The sequence below is a fragment of the Denticeps clupeoides genome, chromosome 7 (assembly GCF_900700375.1).
Source record: "Denticeps clupeoides chromosome 7, fDenClu1.1, whole genome shotgun sequence".
Taxonomy (NCBI): domain Eukaryota; kingdom Metazoa; phylum Chordata; class Actinopteri; order Clupeiformes; family Denticipitidae; genus Denticeps; species Denticeps clupeoides.
Window position 1 is genome coordinate 23,672,393 of NC_041713.1, and position 19,880 is coordinate 23,692,272.

The 19,880-nt window shown below is 42.7% G+C and overlaps 4 protein-coding genes across 28 annotated transcripts in view; 2 read left to right on the forward strand and 2 right to left on the reverse strand.

The window, feature by feature from the left end:
- Positions 1 to 1,058, forward strand: part of ppfibp2b (PPFIA binding protein 2b) — a 50,403-nt gene extending 49,345 nt beyond the window's left edge. For 11 of the 13 annotated variants that reach the window (XM_028987762.1, XM_028987770.1, XM_028987765.1 and 8 more), the window contains 2 exons: positions 66 to 128; positions 921 to 1,058. In XM_028987762.1, coding sequence (XP_028843595.1) covers positions 66 to 128; positions 921 to 944 — 87 coding nt within the window. In that variant the 3' untranslated portion in view covers positions 945 to 1,058. Of the gene's footprint in view, positions 1 to 65; positions 129 to 920 lie in introns of those variants that run through there. The other 2 variants (XR_003750403.1, XR_003750405.1) reach the window with 2 other exon arrangements.
- On the forward strand, positions 953 to 3,275 carry rep15 (RAB15 effector protein). Its single transcript, XM_028987778.1, has one exon. The coding sequence runs from the start codon at positions 983 to 985 to the stop codon at positions 1,667 to 1,669; it is 687 nt and encodes a 228-aa protein (XP_028843611.1). The 5' UTR covers positions 953 to 982; the 3' UTR covers positions 1,670 to 3,275.
- cyb5r2 (cytochrome b5 reductase 2) lies at positions 2,241 to 4,852 on the reverse strand. The gene is made up of 9 exons (XM_028987777.1): positions 4,797 to 4,852; positions 4,326 to 4,466; positions 3,893 to 3,965; positions 3,711 to 3,817; positions 3,498 to 3,627; positions 3,302 to 3,385; positions 3,151 to 3,236; positions 2,976 to 3,075; positions 2,241 to 2,582 (listed from the first exon to the last, which is right to left on the reverse strand). The coding sequence occupies exons 1-9, from the start codon at positions 4,839 to 4,841 to the stop codon at positions 2,410 to 2,412; spliced, it is 939 nt and encodes a 312-aa protein (XP_028843610.1). The 5' UTR covers positions 4,842 to 4,852; the 3' UTR covers positions 2,241 to 2,409.
- Positions 4,853 to 8,890: 4,038 nt separating this feature from the next.
- Positions 8,891 to 19,880, reverse strand: part of LOC114793515 (pleckstrin homology domain-containing family A member 5-like) — a 93,049-nt gene continuing 82,059 nt past the window's right edge. For 10 of the 13 annotated variants that reach the window (XM_028985364.1, XM_028985361.1, XM_028985368.1 and 7 more), the window contains 13 exons: positions 19,490 to 19,639; positions 18,545 to 18,646; positions 17,671 to 17,782; positions 16,811 to 16,854; positions 15,797 to 15,943; positions 15,109 to 15,229; positions 14,704 to 14,816; positions 13,623 to 13,838; positions 13,343 to 13,498; positions 12,311 to 12,444; positions 11,211 to 11,353; positions 10,649 to 10,741; positions 8,891 to 9,836 (listed from right to left, as the gene is read on the reverse strand). In XM_028985364.1, the coding sequence (XP_028841197.1) occupies positions 10,662 to 10,741; positions 11,211 to 11,353; positions 12,311 to 12,444; positions 13,343 to 13,498; positions 13,623 to 13,838; positions 14,704 to 14,816; positions 15,109 to 15,229; positions 15,797 to 15,943; positions 16,811 to 16,854; positions 17,671 to 17,782; positions 18,545 to 18,646; positions 19,490 to 19,639 (1,518 nt within the window). In that variant the 3' untranslated portion in view covers positions 8,891 to 9,836; positions 10,649 to 10,661. The remainder of the gene's footprint in view (positions 9,837 to 10,648; positions 10,742 to 11,210; positions 11,354 to 12,310; positions 12,445 to 13,342; positions 13,499 to 13,622; positions 13,839 to 14,703; positions 14,817 to 15,108; positions 15,230 to 15,796; positions 15,944 to 16,810; positions 16,855 to 17,670; positions 17,783 to 18,544; positions 18,647 to 19,489; positions 19,640 to 19,880) is intronic. The other 3 variants (XM_028985360.1, XM_028985367.1, XM_028985362.1) reach the window with 3 other exon arrangements.

Here is a 19,880-nt window from a genome sequence, read left to right on the forward strand (position 1 = left end):
AGGGCACCGCTCAGCCAGTTCCTGCTGTGTTTTCAAGTCTCAAACAAGCACACGTATTTTATTAGGACAAGGAGGGCCAGGGTGCTGAACTGTCCCGTTCCTCCAACACCAAGGACAGACCAATACTGGTGAGTAACAAATGTTTACGTATGTTAATGTAAAGACATTAAATTATAGGTTTGCTGGATTTCTCACTGGCTAGTCAATGGTGCCGCAGCTTTTTAAGTAGAAGTAGCAGCTTTGAAGGCATGTGCTTCGAGTGTTAAAGTTCCACAACCTGCAGGACCGTCACAAATGAGGACACTTGTTCTGTTGTTTTAGGCAAATAAATGCAATTCAGTTTCAGATTTTTAATGCAACAACTGATATTGAACAATTCAGATTCAAATACAAACAAGTCAAATTAAGTTTATAGAGCCACAGATACCAGCCCATAGTCAACCAGATTAACTCCCAAAAACTCGACTGACTGAGCAACACAAATTGCATGAATGGATGGCACTTGCTCTGTGCTTCAGATGTTCAGATGTTTTTTTTTTTATATGTAAGCGTATTGTTCCAACCTGAGCCTCCTTTTACACCATTACGTCTGTAATAGTGTTAAATATGATAGTAAGCGTAATTCTTAAGAGTTCATCTTAATTCCTTGTTTTTAAATGAAATTTTGAGTTTCCAATGGAAAAGAGTTTGCAATCCTTTCAAAAGAATATCTACACTACCAGTCAAAAGTTTGGATGCCCCTGCCATGTGGCAGCTATGGAAATGCTGCCATCACAACAAAAGCTCCATAACCTCGCATGTTTCTTATTTTATAGTCCTGGGTCTTCAGTTTTGTTCTATAATGTAAAAAAGGCCCATCAATGAGTTGGTGTGTGTATAAATGCATGGCTGTATATGTATATATGTTTGATTCTTTTCAGTGCATCAGGGAGACGACACTTTAAACCAGGAGTAAGAAGGCAATCTGGAGAATATATTCAGCATGTTGAAGGTCTTGTTGGGGAAAGTGAGTCCCAGCTCCCCTGAACTGGCTCCGCTGTTCTCCGACTGCACTCACGTCGCCGCTGCCAGAGTCCGGGACTGTCTGCTGTTTCTGGACCCAGAAAACAGGTTTCACCCCAGTGCCAAGTCCCTGAGAGAGATCTTCCTCATGGCCTACATCCATTGCAGTATCCGGCACAACTTGCCAAACTCTTTCAAATGCACTGTAATGACTCCTGAGCAGAGGACACTTTTGGGGGTCGACTGGGTTTGGACAGTACTGGATGGGGCCACCAGGCTTCCCAGGATTCAGATGGCTGTCAGGGTCCTCCACCAAGCCCACAGAAATGGTGAGAACGAAGATCTAAGCGAGTCCATGCAGATAGCACACATGGAGTCTTCTGGTCTCACCTACGAGGAGCGGATAGTGCGGTTCTGCACCGCGGTGGGCAGGGACTGCTACACCCTCTTCCTTCTGTTTGGACGCAAGGCTGATCCACATAATGTATATGGGGTCCTTAGCAACAACTTCCAGGCAGCTGTTGGAAAGTTAGCTAGAATCGACCAAGACTTCATTGAGAATTTCTTCAGGGGGTCACGAAGCTTCGTGACTCCAGAGTGGATGTTGAAATCTGCCCTGAATACGAGGGGGGATGCACCCCTCACGATGCTCATCAGGTTTAGCTGACTCGCCATTTTCTGGAGCAGTGGGATAGCAGATATTTCATGTCCGGAGGTACTGAAATGGATTCTGGGTGTAGGGAGTGGCATTCACGATCAGGGTCAACGATGTCATTTCTGTGATGTGTTTCCTCAAAATATTGCATAGCTCTGATTTCATATTGCTTCCTTGGAGCAATGCAACCCCAACACCACAGAACTGAAGAACAAATGTTATGTTGGAGTTCTGCTTTCTTCCTTATACAGGACTTTCCAAATAAATTTTACCCAAACAAGAGTCTAGCCACCCAAGTGTTTCAGTGATCGTCCTCGTCCCTCGGCTTCTGGTCTGGGCCAGTCTGGTTGTCCACACGGCCAACCGGGTAAAAGTTTTACATCGGATACCCTTCCTGACACAACCCCCCCATTTACCTGGACTTGGCCCTGTCACCAAGAAACGCACGGTCACCTGTGTCCCCAGTGGCTGGTTTTCAGGTGTTTCAGTGATAAAATGTGCCAATGAAACAGTTTTGCATACACACAACAGGTATTCTACTGTGTGAATGTCAAAATGAAACTAGCTGCAGCACAGTAGCAGGTCTTTATTTGTGGAGATGCTAGCGCTAGTTGCGCTTCAGGTCTTTACAACAGGAGGCAGTGGAGTCACCTGTAACCTGGAGCCGATGAGCACAAGCATTTTTGTACAAATGTAAAACGAGACTACGTCAGTTTCCCAGCTCAAAGTGGACCAGTGGTGCATATGCAGAATTAATATGCAAAAATATTTTTTGTGCTGTAGCCCAGCTTCGACAAGTTGGGCAGGCATGCATGCTGAATCATTGGGGCTGGGCCGCACATCACAACCAGGACATCACTGGATGGAGCAGGGAGGTGGCTTTTAATCATATCAGCGTCCACAAATCCTTTACTGTACGCCCATCCTGCAGAGGGATGAATCATGTTATAATGTCTGCTCATCCAGAGGGTCATTACCACTTCTTTCTGGATTTAATGTCAACTTGAAAAGACATGCGTGTGTGTGTGTGTGTGTGTGTGTATATATATATAGGTCTTTCTGTAAAGTTGCCACCTTCACTATTTATTATTTAGATGAGAAACCACCACAGTAGTCACACTGAGACAGCCTGTTTTTATATATTCATGATGTAAATGAAGTATGCACAGCAATTGGATTGTCTGGCAACGGTGGCTGTCATTAAGAAGTATAATGAGTGAAGGTGGCAGGCATCTACACAACTTGGATGAATCCAGCAGAGGAAATGGAGGAATATGTAGAAGTGAAATACATGATATGAGGATAAAAATGTTCTTACCCTGAGAAGGCTTATCAAGTGTGTACCACAGCTTGAGTTTATCCGGGTGGTTCTTCAAAGCCTTCTCGAGTTCATCTCGCAGCAAAATATCCTTCTCTGTCTGTTTAAAAGAGGGAGCGAACCATGGAAAACGTTTCATTTCGAGGAGCTGACTGGCTGGTTTGGCGACACTCACCTGGTTAGCAAACAGAAGGAAGCATTTGGTATCATCTGTAGAGTCCGATGTAATTCTCTGAATCAGCTGGAGCATTGGAGTAATGCCTAAAAACAGCACATTTTTAAATAAAAATTTAAAACATATTGAATCATAATGCCCCTATTCTCACCTGTTCCACCAGCAATCATTGCAATATGCTTGAATGTCCGAACCTCGGGCTCAGATTTCTTGTCCGGACGAATGGAAAATGATCCTGTTAAAATATTTTGGATTGAATGAGACAGCACGGACAGTAGAGCTGCTGGACAGCAGCTGCTGGTTGGACAACACTGCTCTCTAGTGGAGATGCTGCTTCATGTCCACACCATGTCCTTGGTAAACCAGGAGTCCATTAGGTCCTCGGAAGTCAATGGTGTCTCCGATGTTCATACTGTTGAGATACTGGGACATCTTTCCCCCTTCAGGGTAGGCTGGGTGAGTGTTTTTAAAATAAACCTGATGGAAAGCAGATCAGTTTTTGTCTGAATGCTTGATTCGGACCTTAAAATGAGACGAACTTGCTGAGTGTGATAAATTACCTTCACCACCAAGTCAACATGACCTTTGTCCTCATCACTAGAGACTGGAGTGTAGGCCCGGATGACGAGGTTCCCGTTGACTTTAGCTGAGAGGTACACGTGCTGTCCTGGAGTGTAAAACCGTACACACTCTGTCATACATCTACATACCTAAATAGCCGAACCGGGAGCAGGTACCGTACCAACGGGGAGGCCAAGGATGTGCAGCGGAGAGGGAAGGCCAAATCTGAAGCGCTTCGTGTCATGAGTAATGTCCTGTTGCAAGACACGCGTCCATTTACTGATTTGACAATTAAAAATGTTGAACAAAATGGTATCTGTGCGAGCCTAGATTAAAATTAAAAGTTATTTACAGTATTTCGTATAATTCCAGAAAATGTCTAGTTTATTGTTATTTTTTTATTATTATGTGGCTAGCATGAGGAAGTGAAATGTGTGTTTGTTCATGAGTCTCTGTTGGATTATATATAAAACCAGGACGTAATAAGGAAAGTTCTGGGGACAAAACTAGGACCAACCAATAAAAGAGAGAAACACGAGAGAAAAAGGTTAACGGCTGGAGTTGGGCTTATAGCTAACTCGAGGTCCAAAAGGAGTAAATAAAAGAAGACTAACCTGTTTCTCTATCAGGGCGAGTGAATATTTGACAGAGGAATCCTGGAGGGTTTTGGGTGCAGAGTTTTGCCCTCCAGCTTTGAAAACCAGGGCTATGAGGGTGACAGCCACCACCAACACAGCAATCAGCACAGGGACACACTGCACACACAAAGAAAAAAACTTTCTCCAACAGATCTGGAGAAAATGGACTTTTATATGAAGTTCTAATCAGTAATAGGCATGTTTCAAGTCTGCAATACAGAGACCTTTTAGGCTCTAATTGTAGGAGAATAGATCGATGAACGTGAGACGTGTGGTGGACTGGAGAAGACAATATTGCACACGTTAGATAATGACATGCTGCATGCTAGTACCCAGGTCTTTTTTTAGGAAAAACACTAAAAAACACCTCAATGTATTTCAAATATAGCACCTACCAACCAACTATAGAGCAGCAAAGGAACCTAGAAAATAAAATACACACGTTACCATACAGGCCTCCATGTTGTACCTCCTGAGAAGAGGGTAGCTCATTCAGATCGCACCTTAACCCAGTTGGGCTGTTTCTTTCTAGGCGGGGACGATTCAGCTCAGCCAATCAGAAAGAAGCACCACTGTTACATCAGACCTGGACACACTCTCCTGGTGGATGTATGGAGGTGGTCTGAAATCACACCATCATCACAGCTTACGTGTAGGATCGTAAAACATGCGTATGTCAGCCGCATATGCAGACATAGCGTGAATAACCTGACAGCCCAATTTTTTTTTACCATTTTGAATATAAAACATGATTTTTTAAATTTTATTTGTACAAAAATATCCACTAAATAGAAATACTTACCAGCACATTGGTCATTTTAAAGGTAACTTAATTAAATATCACACCGAAACAACCTAGAATGGATTGAAATCCCAGCACTTCTACACCCATCAGGAATACGGCAACATCTTGAAAATATCTGGGAAAAAGCAGGATTCACATTCTCAACAATAATAATAATTACAACAGGCTGTGTTAAGGTTACATGCAGATAATTCCATATTTTAACCCTGGCCAATCTCAATCTGGTCAAGTGTCTGTAGGACACTTGGCAGCTCATAGGACTAAGGAGTGAGGACAGTTTACCATTCTTGTTCTAAAATACTTTGTTCTCTATGACTATGCTTGATCCATTCTCAAAATTGTGATTACAAAGTCATGACAACTTCTGCAAAGCTTTGTAAAGTTATCCAAAAAACTGGCTAATGGCTGTAAAGTTGACAAGTTTGATTCAATGTTAGACTCTCTGCACTAGATGGCGCAACTGTCCTTCTCAATGGCAAGTTTTTTACCAATTTGATCTCATTGAACACAGGGTTCTTAAAGAATTGTGAACAAGAAAATGAATGAAATAAATGAATGAAATACATTATCCACCACAACTAATTAACTTAGAAGCCCAAGCTGCTAAGGTGCCACTGATCTCCACACATTGCTCCCCGGGCGCCTGTCATGGCTGCCCATTGCTCACTGAGGTGATGGGTTAAATGCAGACGACACATTACATTGTGTCACCGTGTGCTGTACTTCACAATGACAATCGCTTCACTTTATTTCACATTTCACACACTGGGACACTAGTACAGTGTCAGTTATCTGTGTTTATGTCTCTTACACCTAAATAATGATTCTAGGAGGCTGATTAGTCACTTAATTGAAACCATGTTCCTCTAAATCCAGACAGGATCTAAATGGAGCAGATCATAATCATGTGAAAATATTTCCCCTCTTGGTGAAAAGGGTCTCACTGTTGAGTAGAATTTTGAAGTGAAGCGCTATCAATGCTTAATTAAATGTATAATTAACCACATTATTAAATAAATTAAAAATTAATTGTTCACAATTATTAAAAATGTGAACTTTTTTTGATTATTTTAAACAATCTATTAATCTCAAATCAGTAATTTTATATTTTTCCCTCATATATGGATGAAAAGACTGCTCTGAACTATTTTTGATTAAATGAAATATCATATGTATGGAGGTACTGCTGTTGTGCAGTGATGAGCAATGAGAGAACTGCAGCTGCCTTGAATTGGCTTCCATGGCAACAGGGTGTTGTGAATCAGATTGTGATTGGTTGACAGGTGTCACTGGCAGGTTAAAAGGATCCTGGACTTCAGCACCTTTTTACTGCAGGTAACAGTTGTGGGTGTTGTGAAGATGTGGGGTGCTGGGTGTTGGTGGCAGCAGCCTGGATCCAGTGGCGTCTGTTCTGGCCTTGTTGGGTAAGGCTCCAATGAAGTATTCTGCATGAGAACTTGTTCTGCTGTGATCTCTGAACTAGTGTTCCTGTCACCAGCCTTGCTCTGCTTTTCCTGATTGCCTCCTGTCACATCCCATCTGGTGTATCTGCACTCCCAGTCTTGCCAGTGGTGTACTCCTTCAGCAGTCCACAGAGCAGCCCAACTGGATCTAATGGCCCTGGTCTCACTAGCTCTGTGCAGCCAGGTTCATCGGGGAGTTCTCAAAGTAGCCTTGTTAACTATGGTTCATCCACGAGTAAAACACCAAGCACTCCCATCCCCAGTCAGAATAGCAATGTTCATGCTATTTGGAAGACTCTTTATCCAGGCTTTGGCTTTTCACAACCTTCTGTCCAGGGCCCGTCTCTACCTGCCACAACCTTGTCTCGGGATAGTACCATGCAAAATGCAGTCTCCACCAGTGGGACCAGTACCGGCCAGTTGAACATACAATCTGCACCAAGTAGCCTGCAAATCCAGAACCAGCCAGCCGCTGGGACCAGTTATAGTTTCACCTGGGCTGCTCAAACTGGTAAACCTGTCCGGGTCCAGCCCCCAGTGTCTAATGCTGGTAATGTGTTATCATGGAATCAATATGCTGGAAGTGGCTTCATGCCTGGCCAGGTTACTCCACAATCCCAAACAATTGGGCAAGGCCAGAGTTCCACTAACTCCCCATCATCTTCTAGCGGTTCCCTTCCGGGATTGTTTAGTACCCTACAAAGCCAGATTAGCTCTGCTCAGACCTATCCGCAAGTACCTGTAGCTCAGCCTGGTGGAGGCAACCTTGGTGCCGGCTGGTTCAGTCCAACTGCTCAAAGTCAACCAGTGGTTCTGGGCCAGTCAAGTCTCTCTCAAAGTGGGTCTCTAAATGTCCCATCCATGACCAGTGGCCAGAGTAGCAACGTTCCTATTCAGAGTAGTTTGCAGGACAAGCCAGTGACAAGTCAATCTGTGAACAGTCCAGGTATAGCCCAGGTACCTCAAGTGTGCAGACCGCCTGACCAAACAGTGTATGGTACCGCTCAAAGTGTCCCCATCAATAAGCCTGTGACCACCCAGCCTTCTGGAACAAGTTCCAATCCAAGCTGGCAGAGCCAACAGAGTTCATATGCCACAAGTAGCTCCAGTTCAGGATTCTTTGGTCCGTTGGCAGGTTTGTCTAGCTCTGTAGCCGCCGGAAGTGCATCAAGTCCAAAAAGCCCGCCATTTACTGGTACTCCGCCAATCCTGAGACAATCCAGTCCTGTGACTGGGGCTGCCCTCCAATTTGGATCCCCTGCAAACAGTGTTCAGAGTGGCTACCAGTATCTCTCATCAAGTGGTCATCCATCTTCCGGAACTGGCTACCAACCTACAGGTCTGCACAGCCCTACCAGCTATGGCCCCAATCACAGTCCTGGCCACAGAACCTACCAACCTGGGCCGAGACCCAATGCTTATTCTAAATTTGTTCCTTTTGTTGGAGGCCCCGGTCAAGCTGCTTCTCTGAGCTTCCAGTCAAGTGCTAATTCTGGAGCCCAGGGCAGGTAAATGACTTAAATCAATGCTTTAAAAAAAAAAAAAAAAAAAACTCCTCCTCCCCCTTCCTTCCAGTCTGTTTTTTGAGTGACTGAATTCTCTACTTTTACAGGCAACAAGGTATACGAGATTGGTCTGTAAAAGGATGACAATGATGCAGTACCAGTCCAGTGGAATGCTTAACTTTTTAACCTTAATAAACAAGTCCTTTAACTTATTTGACTCGTGTATTTAATTCAAATACGTGAACCTAAAAGGGAATTCTGTAGTATAGGTCTTAATCACTAGATTACATGAGCAGATTTATATTCAATGTGAGCATTTATTTTGACTGCTACTGTCAAGCCCACAGCAAGTGAGCATGCTAAGAATAGTAACTGTTCTGCATTTAAATTGCAGATCTGAGTAACATTTTAAATGGAAGCTGAGTTGGAGAACCAGCAATTTAAGAGAAATTTAACAAGTCTTAGCATTGACATTTAACCACTGACCGTTAACTAGTTCATTTCCGAGTAGAGGCCGGCATTCACACCCTGCCTTGGCATTGAATACTGGGAACTCACCACAAGATGGTCTTGTTTGGCATCACAATTTAGCCCTTGAGAATGGTTCCCTATTCAAAAACCCGACTGCACTTGCTGCCTAATTCTGGTACAGGTAGTTGAGATTCAGTTACAACCAGTCATCACCGGTCAGTGGTTTTGATGTGGCTGATCAAGGTGTATGTTTCTACTGTATAAACATATGTCAGAGGGTTAAGAAATACTATTCACTTCCCAATAAAAACATTAACATTTATTTAAGATGATATAAAACACATGAGATATGAACATTTACATGTTGACTAATAATTTGGCATCTTATACATTGGTTTTCCACACAACTGTGTGTACATTATATACATATCACAATATGTTGGTAATTACAATTTGTACAAAACAAAGGGACAAAAAATCCTTTGCTTTCCTGAAACAAACTTTTCTTATTGCTTTTTACATATGCTGTAAAATCAGCAGCCACGCTTAACCTGCAAACAAAAATGTTCTTTTCATCTTCTTTAAATTTTAAATATATCAGTAAAAGGGTTGGTGGGGAGACAAGAAGCATACTTAAAGCCAGAACATTCACATGTCTGTCCTGAATGGTGCAGACAATCTGATTTATAAATAATTTCAACCGGGAAAAAAAATTATCTCCCTGACTGCTGCAGTAACGTGGCACCTAAATTAAAAATACACTATATTTTTTATTTTTTTTATTTTACCATATAAAACATTTAAATTATTGTATACAGAACTACTGTATTATGCAGTGTAAAAGATATGAGGCTTAAAAAGAACAGGAATTAAAATCAACAACTTTGAACCAAATGTATGGATTTAAAAAGCAAACTGCATAGCTGTGGTGATAAACGCAGAACCAGCTGAAGAAAATAACCTTTTGGTTAAAGGTATTGTGGTTTGTGTGTGTGAAGGGGGAGACGAATGACAGCTCTCACTTATTGTAGATGAGTGAAAATGTTGTGTATTCCACCATGCACCCTGCTTTTGCATAAAGTGGGTGAAAGAAGCACTGCTTCATTCACCCAGATCAGTATGAGATCGTTCGGAGTATCTGAAGCCCCACGTGCTGGAGCCTTCTGACTGCTTAAAAGCAGTGTGCTGCTCCTGATTTCCAGAATATCTCATGTGTAGGTCTTCACTGAGGCCAGGGCTTGTGCTGGGAAGGAAGAAAACAGTGAGAGAATGTGGGATTTAATAAATGTTCTAATGTACTTGTACTAACCCTCACATAATAAAATCACTTAAGAACCAGAAGACCCTGGTTCAAACCCCCCTTTACCACCATTGTATCCCTGAGCAAGACACTTAACCCTGAGTGTCTCCTGGGGGACTGTCCCTGTCACTACTGATTGTAAGGTGCTCTGGCAAATGCTGTAAATGTAAATGTTGTGGCAAAACATTCCTGGAACTCCTATTCACACTCAAAATTTTAAATTAAACTTAAAAATTCAACTTTAAATTAAATAAAACAAATAAATAGAATTAAAGATAGTCAGGATAGTTGTTGAATTGGGAAAAACATTAAGTAAATGTAGTAACTCTGAGAATGCAAAAGCATAATACAGAGCCATTTTAATACGAAACAATGAGCGTCAACATGCCTGGGAAGTATTCTATGCAATGTTCATGCTCCAATAGTAAACGCACAAAGACATTAATTACAGGTCTTCAGGACATTGAAAAAGAAAAGATGTCGGCCATTAGGTTGGGGCAGTGGATTCATAAATAAGTGGAATTATTACAATAAATCAATTGCATCACTGTGGAAGAGCTTCATATCAAACTGAAGTCCAAAACATTAGATACAGCATCTATTTACCAATTAGCCCTTTCCTCAAGTGTATCTGAGAAGAGCGGATACTGGACACAGTTTCATTGGCCTGAAATCTGCTGCTTGTTCAGTTAATTAATGTGAATTACTATCGAGTAGCTCTGGGAGGAGCAGGAGAGGAGAAGAGAGGCTCTTACTGTGGCTACAGCACTACACACACATGAAATGTGTCCCATCAGTGAGCTTGGGGGGCACATGTGGAGGTGAAGGGGACGGTGACAGACTGTTCACTGCAAACAACAACACATGAACAAGACACAGACAACACAATACAATCAGTAACACCAACACGAGGGTCAGCAGTGACATCGAGATGTACTCACAGGGTCAGACACAATAAAACACACATGGACGGATTGTCACATGAAACAGACGGAATCAAATGGATGAGGCTGCAAGATCCAGCAGGAAAATGTTAAGACTTTAATCAGATTCTGGGCAGAGACTTTCCAAAATACAGACAGCAATGTGAGGATTACTTTGGAGAGTATGAAGTGCCCAAAGAAGATTTAGTGGGATGAACAAAATTACAAACTATAAAGCTTCACTTATAACGACTTTCTGGCACCTTGTTTCAGGTAGAGAATCTGGCATTTTGTGGCCACATCAAATAATGTAGATAATTTCCCTTTTTGTGGCTTATTTTCCAGCATGCATGTGAACTCTCCCGGACTCTAACCTGCCTCTGGCAGACCTTACCAGCCACCAACTTGCTGCGTTTGGAGGCCTCGGCGGCCAGGTCATAGGAGATGTTGATGATCTTCTCCTGCTCCTGCGCCGTGGTCTCCTCCTCAGTCCCCTCCTCTGGGCTCAGGGTCAGACCTGACATCATGTTCTGCATGCTGGGACACAGGATAGGGCTTTACAAGAATAGCAGACATGGACAATTCCTTGCTGACCGCCGTTAACTACACATAACTGAAAACGCAACCACACTGCCACATTCATGCAGCATCTCAGTATCTGAGGTTGCCAATGAAAGTATAGTAGCAAACGCACACTCTGGAGGGGATGGGATGGCAATATACCATGGAGTGTAACAGATTTTGTGAAAGTAAATTACTAAAATTAGGTCTTAAGTTTGTTTATACACATACGAGTGAAATAAAGTAAGGCACATCTCATTTTGAGAATCAACTTAGGTTTTTAAACCTAAAGGGATTTTTCTTCTACGGTTCCACATATTGTGAATTTTATCATGGACGACAGCAACAAAACTTGTGGTGTGGTGATATCATCGTCATCAAATCTATCATATTAGTGCATTGCATTGTGGAATTTCCGGTAAAAATAACATATTATTCGGGTCTTAGACACACACCAGACTGTGTGTTGAGGAAGGAAGGAAGACATGCTAAAAATAAAGTGCTCTACATGCGTTGTCCAGTCATTGCTGACTTCAAACAAATGGGCAATAATTACTTGCAGACTCAAAGCGGCCTTTAAAAGTCAATTCCCCACACTGCCATTCATCTTCTTTCCAATGTAAATGTCACAGTGACACTGCTTTTCGTTGCTCGGGGGCAACAATGTGGACGACCCCTCCACCTTTAACTGCCTTATCTGCATTCAAAGCCTCATCAGCACGTCCCTCCTTTCATCCCGACTGCCTGCTGGCCTGATTACTATTCTCATCTGTCTCTCTCCCTCAGTGCCACCAGGTCTTCCTCCTCCTGCTGTGCCCTTATTAAGGCTCCTTTTAGTCGCCAACTATAAACACTCGAAAGACTGAGAGGGCTGGGCAGGATGCGAACAGGAACTGAGCAGCAGTGGCCATTTCACCACCATGGAACGCTCACCTGTTTTTGGCAATTAATGCCTTTATTCGGTCCACCTTTTTCTGCTTATCGGCCTCTTCCTCGGGACTCATAGATTCCTCTGAATTGGGCTCAAAGTAGTGCGGAGCAATCGGCACCTTCTCAGGCTTGGAAAGCTTGAAAGAAAGGAAGAGGGACTTGAATGATGTTTAGTAGAGTAAATGCCATGCAATAGCTGTAGATATGTGAAAGTGAAACACTGGTGCACAGCACATCCATTAGGCCACAGGGATGCAATATCAACTCTGATCCCAATTTAGTGAAGGTGAAGTGACTGTGATACACTGAGGCACAGCACATGGTGCACACAACGAAATGTGTCGTCTGCTTTTAACCCATCACCCTTGGTGAACAGTGGGCAGCCATGACAGGCGCCTGGGAAGCAGTGTGTGGGGACGGTGCTTTGCTCAGTGGCACCTTGGCGGATCGGGATTCGAACCGGCATCCTTTTGATTACGGGGCTGCTTCCTTCACCGCTAGGCCACCACCTCCCCACTTATTCACACCTTTTAATTTATGTCTGAGAATCCAAAACATTTTCTGATTAGGTGTGGATCCCAGTCATACTGTAGATGTGGACTGTGTTGCAGTGTTTCTTCTAAAATCCAACAAATAGCGTCATTAGACCAGTGGTTCCATGAAGCCCCCCCCGCATGTGTCCAAGACAAGCCAAGACTCCCATCTCCAATTCCTTCCCGTATACGCACATTAAAGGAATAAATCTGCAGAACATTTTTTGTGGAAATTTGCAAACAAATAAAACAGCAGTTGAAGGCTCTAATTCTCCTGGTGTTTTACACTGCAGGCTATAAACAGTCTATATTAGAGCTGTAGTCGCCCCTAAAAAGGGCCGGAGCCCAGCAGGATTCAGCGCAAGCCCGAGCCGTCTGTGTGTTTTTACTGCGCCATTTCCATACAGCCATGACCGTGTGAGCTCCTGTAATGTTCAGCTTTTTAAATGCCCAGACACAAGTGCTAGATGAACATGACTGAGACGTAGCCTCAGTGTCTTACTTCACTGGCTATGTTGAAAATCTCAGGTTCCGCAGCCTCTTTCAGACGAGCGATCTCCTCAGCTGGACTCTCATGGTTGTCCACTAATTCCTGTTGCCTTAATGATGCTTCCAGCTCCTGAAGGTCACTGCAGAAGCCCTCATCTCTTTTCTTGCCCTGGGACGTAAAAGTCTGAAAGTAAGTATGAATTTCTGGTCCCCTGAATACTTTGAAGCTCCCGGGGCTTTAGAACTATATGGAAACTTCATGAAAAACCATGTGTCTGTCATGAATTTAGTACCTGCATGGGCCGGAAGGGGTTTTCTTTGGAGAAAGATGGGCTGCGAGAGGGTGAGTTCTCCTGTCCAACCCCCAGAACATTCAAACCTTTCTTCTTCTCACGCAGCGCCCCCTGCTGGTGCTTTCGGATGCGTTGGAGCTGCTCCTCTACGCTCATCCTGGGCCGGCTGCCCTCCACCATGCAGAGCTGCTCCACTGCGCTGCGTGGGCGCTCCTGCTAGTCCAAAACATGCATGAACGAGGATCAATGCATTGGAAATATCCTGATATGTTACACACATTTATTAAGCTCATGTTATATTTTACCTGTAAAATATTTATATTTTGAAAGATGTGCCTTATTCTTTTAATGTTTGTTTTGTTTGTTTTTGGTTCCCAAATGGTGGTACAGAGGCTCGCTTTAGTGGTATAATGAGTATAATGAGTTATATAAGTAATTCTGAAAACATGACTTTATTATGGAAAATGGACTATTACTAAAAACAATCACAAAATTTCAAAGTAACACACTGACAATATGCTGTGTGTATACACACACATAGGTATGAGGGAGTATTAGACAGGGACAGGTGGTGTAAGTAATTTCTAGTTTTTAGTCAAGAACTGGAAATTACTTACACCACCTGTCCCTGTCTAATAACACATTGTGAAGCTTTTAAGTGGAGAGCAGCAGCATGGTTAAAAACACACACATAAAAACACACAGACACACACACTCTCTCTCTCTCTCTCTCTCTCTGTCTCTCTCTCCTCACCGAACACACAAGCCTACTCAGCAAATAAGCAGTCCCAGCACAGTCTCTTTGCTAAGCTTTGCTAGTGGCTGCATCACCCTATAAACCACAACACTACAGAGTCATCTGTCCGTCTGGACTACTGTCTGTCAGTTGCCGTGACAAATATTACTTTCCAACAAATAGGATGAAACTCTTCTTTTCCATAGGAAGAGAAGAAGAAATACACAGGAACATTCAGACTTTTTTATTCAGATTCCTCGTGAACAATATAGATGAGAGCCCGGCTCAATTACTCAGTGTTAGGTACAGACACAGATCAAGTAGCAGGTGGAGGCGAGCCCATACCGTCCTGGCATCAGGTTTCTTGCTTTTCCTCAGGGTGACGTAGGAAGCAATGGTTGATGACTCTGGCATAGGTGACTTTGTCCTGGGGGGCACAATGCCCACAGGGTAGGACACTGAAAACCACAAATTAATTCATTTATGGGTTTAAATTCAGGCACAAAACCACACAAATTGATCTATAGAAGAAAAAATACAAAAAAGCATCCAAATATGAATCAGCCTATTGTGTTTAACATTGGTCAATCCCCATCAGAATAATAATTCTTTGTGATATGACTGTTTATAACGTACATATCCATGACAAATGGCTCAGCAGTAATGCTAGAGGCACAAATGAGTTTCATTGTGCTTTCATGTTAGATTTTAGCATGTTCCTTGAGGGCAGCTTATGTACAGCAGCTCTACCTTTGGGATTTGTCGACTCTCTCTCTGTGGCCTGGTCAGCACGCTCCTCCCCGCTGGTTTCATCCACCTCGGCTACGGTGGTCAGCTCTGGCTCACTCTTATAGAGCCTGTAGTCAGGTCCCTGCAAAATAACAGGACAGCAGAGATGAAGATGTGTATAGAAACACAGTAAACAGGAGCATTTACAAATGGAAAATGCAGAGGGACAAATGAACTGGGAACCAGTGACTGGGATTCCTGGACCTTTCCATACCAGGATTTTGTGTCAACCAACCAGTTGAGTTGTTAATTTAGTCATGGATGCACGGCCCAACCACATGGTCGAATTTGTTATTTCAGATCCAGGACTGCCCATCACTTCTGAGAAGGGTGGACATTATCACACATATGCTGCAGATGTTTTGAATAAGTGATCAGCAAAGTTCATGATGCACAGTAAATGAAGCATGGCACTTACAGCGAATAAAAAGGAATAAAGCATGTAATGACTTAATGAAAAAAGGAAGTCATCATAAGAATAATCTTTTCTTTCCAGAAGCTAAAAACTGAAGAGACTCTTAAAAACAAAAAACAAAATGAAAAAAGCACAACTAAAAGATTGGCAGGAATCAAATAAACTAAAATGTGAAAAGGGTTGAGGTAACTGATGGTGATGATTGGGTATTGTCCACGTGGGGTCACCGCTTACGGCATGTGTGCCGTTCCTCTGGGCCACCTTCCTGTCCTCAGGCCTGTGGGGCGTGGTTCGAACGCTGCCTGGTGAGGGGAGGAGTGGCACAGCAGGCGGGTTGTATGATGTGGGCAGGGGGGGCCGCGGGGGCACTGAGTCCTCATCCTGGAGACCACACACACGGGTGTGCGGAGGGGCAGAAATGAGCCATACCTGCCTCATCTGACTGGCCTCACATGTGTGACAGACATGTGTATTTACACACACACAAAAACACACTAAACCGATTCTCAGATACCAATCGATACAAAAATTCTGTATTGATATCAATTAGCAAAGTTAAATTCACAGAAATTGCAGGGAGACTACAACAATTTTCAACAGGCATTGCAGCGGACAGCCCTCCCTTGCTACCTGGAGGACCGAATGTTTACATGAGAGACACACTAAGCTTGCTAGAAAATGTAAAAAACAAGAGAACTGTCTGGAAGTATTTCGGATAGCCAGATGTATGGGGAGAACCAAAAGTTTTTAACCATGAAGAAGTGCTTCAAGGTTGTTGCTATCAAAGTGAGCAGAACAACACATTAAACAAAGCATTTGAAACAACAACACTGAAATATACGCAGGGCTTCGAGAGGGGAGTAAAGTTGTTGTTCAAACATAATATGAATATTTTAATTACCACTGTCAAGCAATACTGTTGAAGTAAATTAACTTCTCTCTCTCCGCATTTTATAATTTGTAATTGCAAACTACGGGAGCTACGCATGCATATCCGTACAGTTGCGTTGTTAACATTTGTGCTGATATACTTGCACCTGTGCTGTGCGTCGTACTCTGTCGTACTCGTGTACTCAGTGTCGAGGCCGTAAATGAAATACATGTAGCAGTGTCTTAAAATCGTTATCTGTTGAGATCTCGCAACACTGCCCCTATAAAATTACGCAGGAAGCGCATTTCCATATACGTTTCACATACGGTCCAGGATACGGACCACACACATACACACACACACCGCTATAAACTCACCTCACTCTTCTGTCTGTTGGATATAGGTGCAGAGGAGAAGAATCCTGGAAAATTCACCAGAACTTAACATCAATCAGAGACACACACACACACACAAACTGCAATGAAATGGTAACACAAGCTGACACAATACAACTGACAACATCAGACCTGTCATACAAAACATGGTCTCTTAATGATGCTTAATTAGAAGTGTGCTGAGGAGGTGGGAGGCTGTCCTCTCCTTTGACTGGCTGGCAGAATTGTGTGATGCTGATGATACTCCACATGCTCATTTGATCGTGTGTTATAACAGTGGCAAAGATGACCATTAGCTGGGAGCGCACAATAACAGAGGGCCAAGTACATGACATGGTAATAGCAACCATGACCGGAATACACAAGTTTGAGCTGACGTGGCCCGTCAGCAGAGCCTTTTGTCCACTTGTGCAAGGCTTGCCAAAATATCATATGATACATTTATTTATATTGCCATTTATATTGTCACAGCTTTCCTTATTATGAGTATCATTATATAATTCTATTCTAATTCTATATAATTCAACACTAATCATTTTAATTATGCAGACAAATACTTTTTAGAATTTTTTTCCATAGGACTCAATAGGGAAAGGAACGGACTCATAACCATAGGGTTGCGAGTTCAAAATAGGCAAGGTGTCACTGAGGTCCCCTTGACCAAGGTACCATCCCCATACACTGCTTCCCGGGTGCCTTTCATGGCTGCCCACTTCTCACTAAGGTTAAATGCAGAGGACACATTTTGTTGTGTGCTACGTGTGCTGTGCTTACAACAAAAAATCACTTAGAAAAACACTTGTGTTAACATTTAAAAGATCATTAAAATGCAAAAGATTTACCTGAGCCATCACAGTTTCTTTGGGGTTTGTTTTTGGTCAGTGCCTCCATAACATCCTGGATCCTCCAAAGGTCCTTCTGAATGTGTACTTGCTGCTGACTGGGAAGCTCCATCTGAAACATATATACACAAACACAAGGTACAGCTGGGGATATAACTATTTGAACCACTGCAGTCTATAATTCAATGGTAGGTTTATTTGAACAGTTAGAGACGGAACAATAAATAAATCCAAAATAATGCATTTCAAAAAAGGTTTACATTCATTTACATTTTCATGAATGAAATAAATATTTGAGTTCTGCTTCCAGTTGTATTTTATACAGGTAAGGAGGTGACATGGGAGCTTCTCAACTTGTTACCTGTCTATAGAAGAAATCGATCTATCCAAATACCAAACTCGGTATCATGGCCAAGACCAACGATCTTCCAATGATGTCAGGGACAAGATTGTGGACCTACATAAACCTATGGAATGTTGCCTATGCCTCCAAGAACAACGTCTCCACCATTTAACATGGAGGTGCCAACATAATGCTCTGGGGGTAATTATTGTCCAAAATTGAGGACAACTGAAACACATCAAAGAGAGGATGGATGGGGCCATGAAATCTTGGATGTGATCCTCCTTCCCATGTGGGATTGGTTTGTTGGGCTCTGAGTTGGGTACAAGTGGGATTTGTTTGTTGGGTTGTATGTTGGGTACATGTGGGATTGGTTTGTTGGCCTGTGTGTGGGATTGGTTTGTTGGGATCTGTGTTGGGTACATGTGGGATTGGTTTGTTGGGCTGTGTGTTGGGTACACATGGGATTGGTTGGTTGGGATCTGTGTTGGGTACATGTGGGATTGGTTTGTTCAGGACTGAGTTGGGTACCTGCGGGATATTCATGGTTTCCAGCTGTTCCAGTAAATTGCTCTTTGACAAAAGGACATCAGCTTCCAGCTTATCGTACTCTCTCCAGGCTCGCTCCAGTTCCTAAGGCACACACAGAAGTACAGCATACTCATCTCTATGCAGATGACTGTCAGATTTACCTGCCAGTACGGAAACATTCGTTCAGTCCCGACACTCCTCTTGGACTGTCTCAGTGACAGGCTTGGCTGACCCACAACTTTCTATGTCTTAATAAGGGCAAAATTGAGGTGATTACATTTGGGACCAGAGACTCCCACATAGATTAAGGTCCTTTTTTATAATCACATCAAGCCCTCGGTCACCAGCCTTGGAGTCACTATGAACAGTGAGTTTGAATTTGACAAGTGAACGCGTTGTTAAATCTAGCTTTTACCATCTTAGGCTTTTAGCTAAAGGGAAGCCTTTATTATCAGGCTCCCTGAGGTCTGAGGGCCAGTTTCAGCTCTTGGTGCCTAAGATGAGACTTAAATGCAACAGGGACAGGGCCTTTGACTCCAGAACTCTCTGCCCTCCCATGTACAGCCCTTAATGTGTAGTTTTAAGTCTCGTTTTAAGACCTACTTTTATTCTCTGGCTTTTAAACATGTTGTGAGTTATGTGGTCCTCTGTGTTTTTAATCATTTTAGTTATTTTACATAAGTACCCTAGTTTTTAGTCTTATGGTAATGTTATTATTTGATTTTATTACTGTTCTTATTTGTAGGTAATTTGTATTTTATTTATTTAATTTTTTTCATTTTAATGTGAACTAATGATGTGAACATTTGTCTTTTTGTGCATCCCCTTGGAAACTGTTCAAGTTGTTAAAGTGTGCTATATAAATAAAGTTGGACTGGATATGTATTTTTGCACATTCTTCTTCATGTATGCACATGAATCTGCAACAGTGGAAGAGACCCTTACAGTGTTGACACGAGACAGCTCTCTGCACGTGCTGAGCAGACCGCTCTGCAGCAGGTCTCTCTGGTGGACCAGGTTCTGAAGGGCCGTTGGATTCTCAGAGCTCAGCTCCATCTCCTGACTGGCAGACAGCAGTGCTGTTTCCAGAGTGTGCTGTGAATATGACCAGAAAAATACATGCGGTCACGCATAACCTCATTCTCACCCACTATGACAAACAAATGGAGATGTACAGGTAGATGTAATACAACACTACAGAATACAGTACAGAATAACCATAACAGATTTGTTAGGTTTACTGTCATGGTAAAGTAACTGAAGTAGAAAAAAAGTGCACAGACTAAATGCTAAATGATGGAATATGAATACTAATCAGGAGCATGCATTGAGCTGT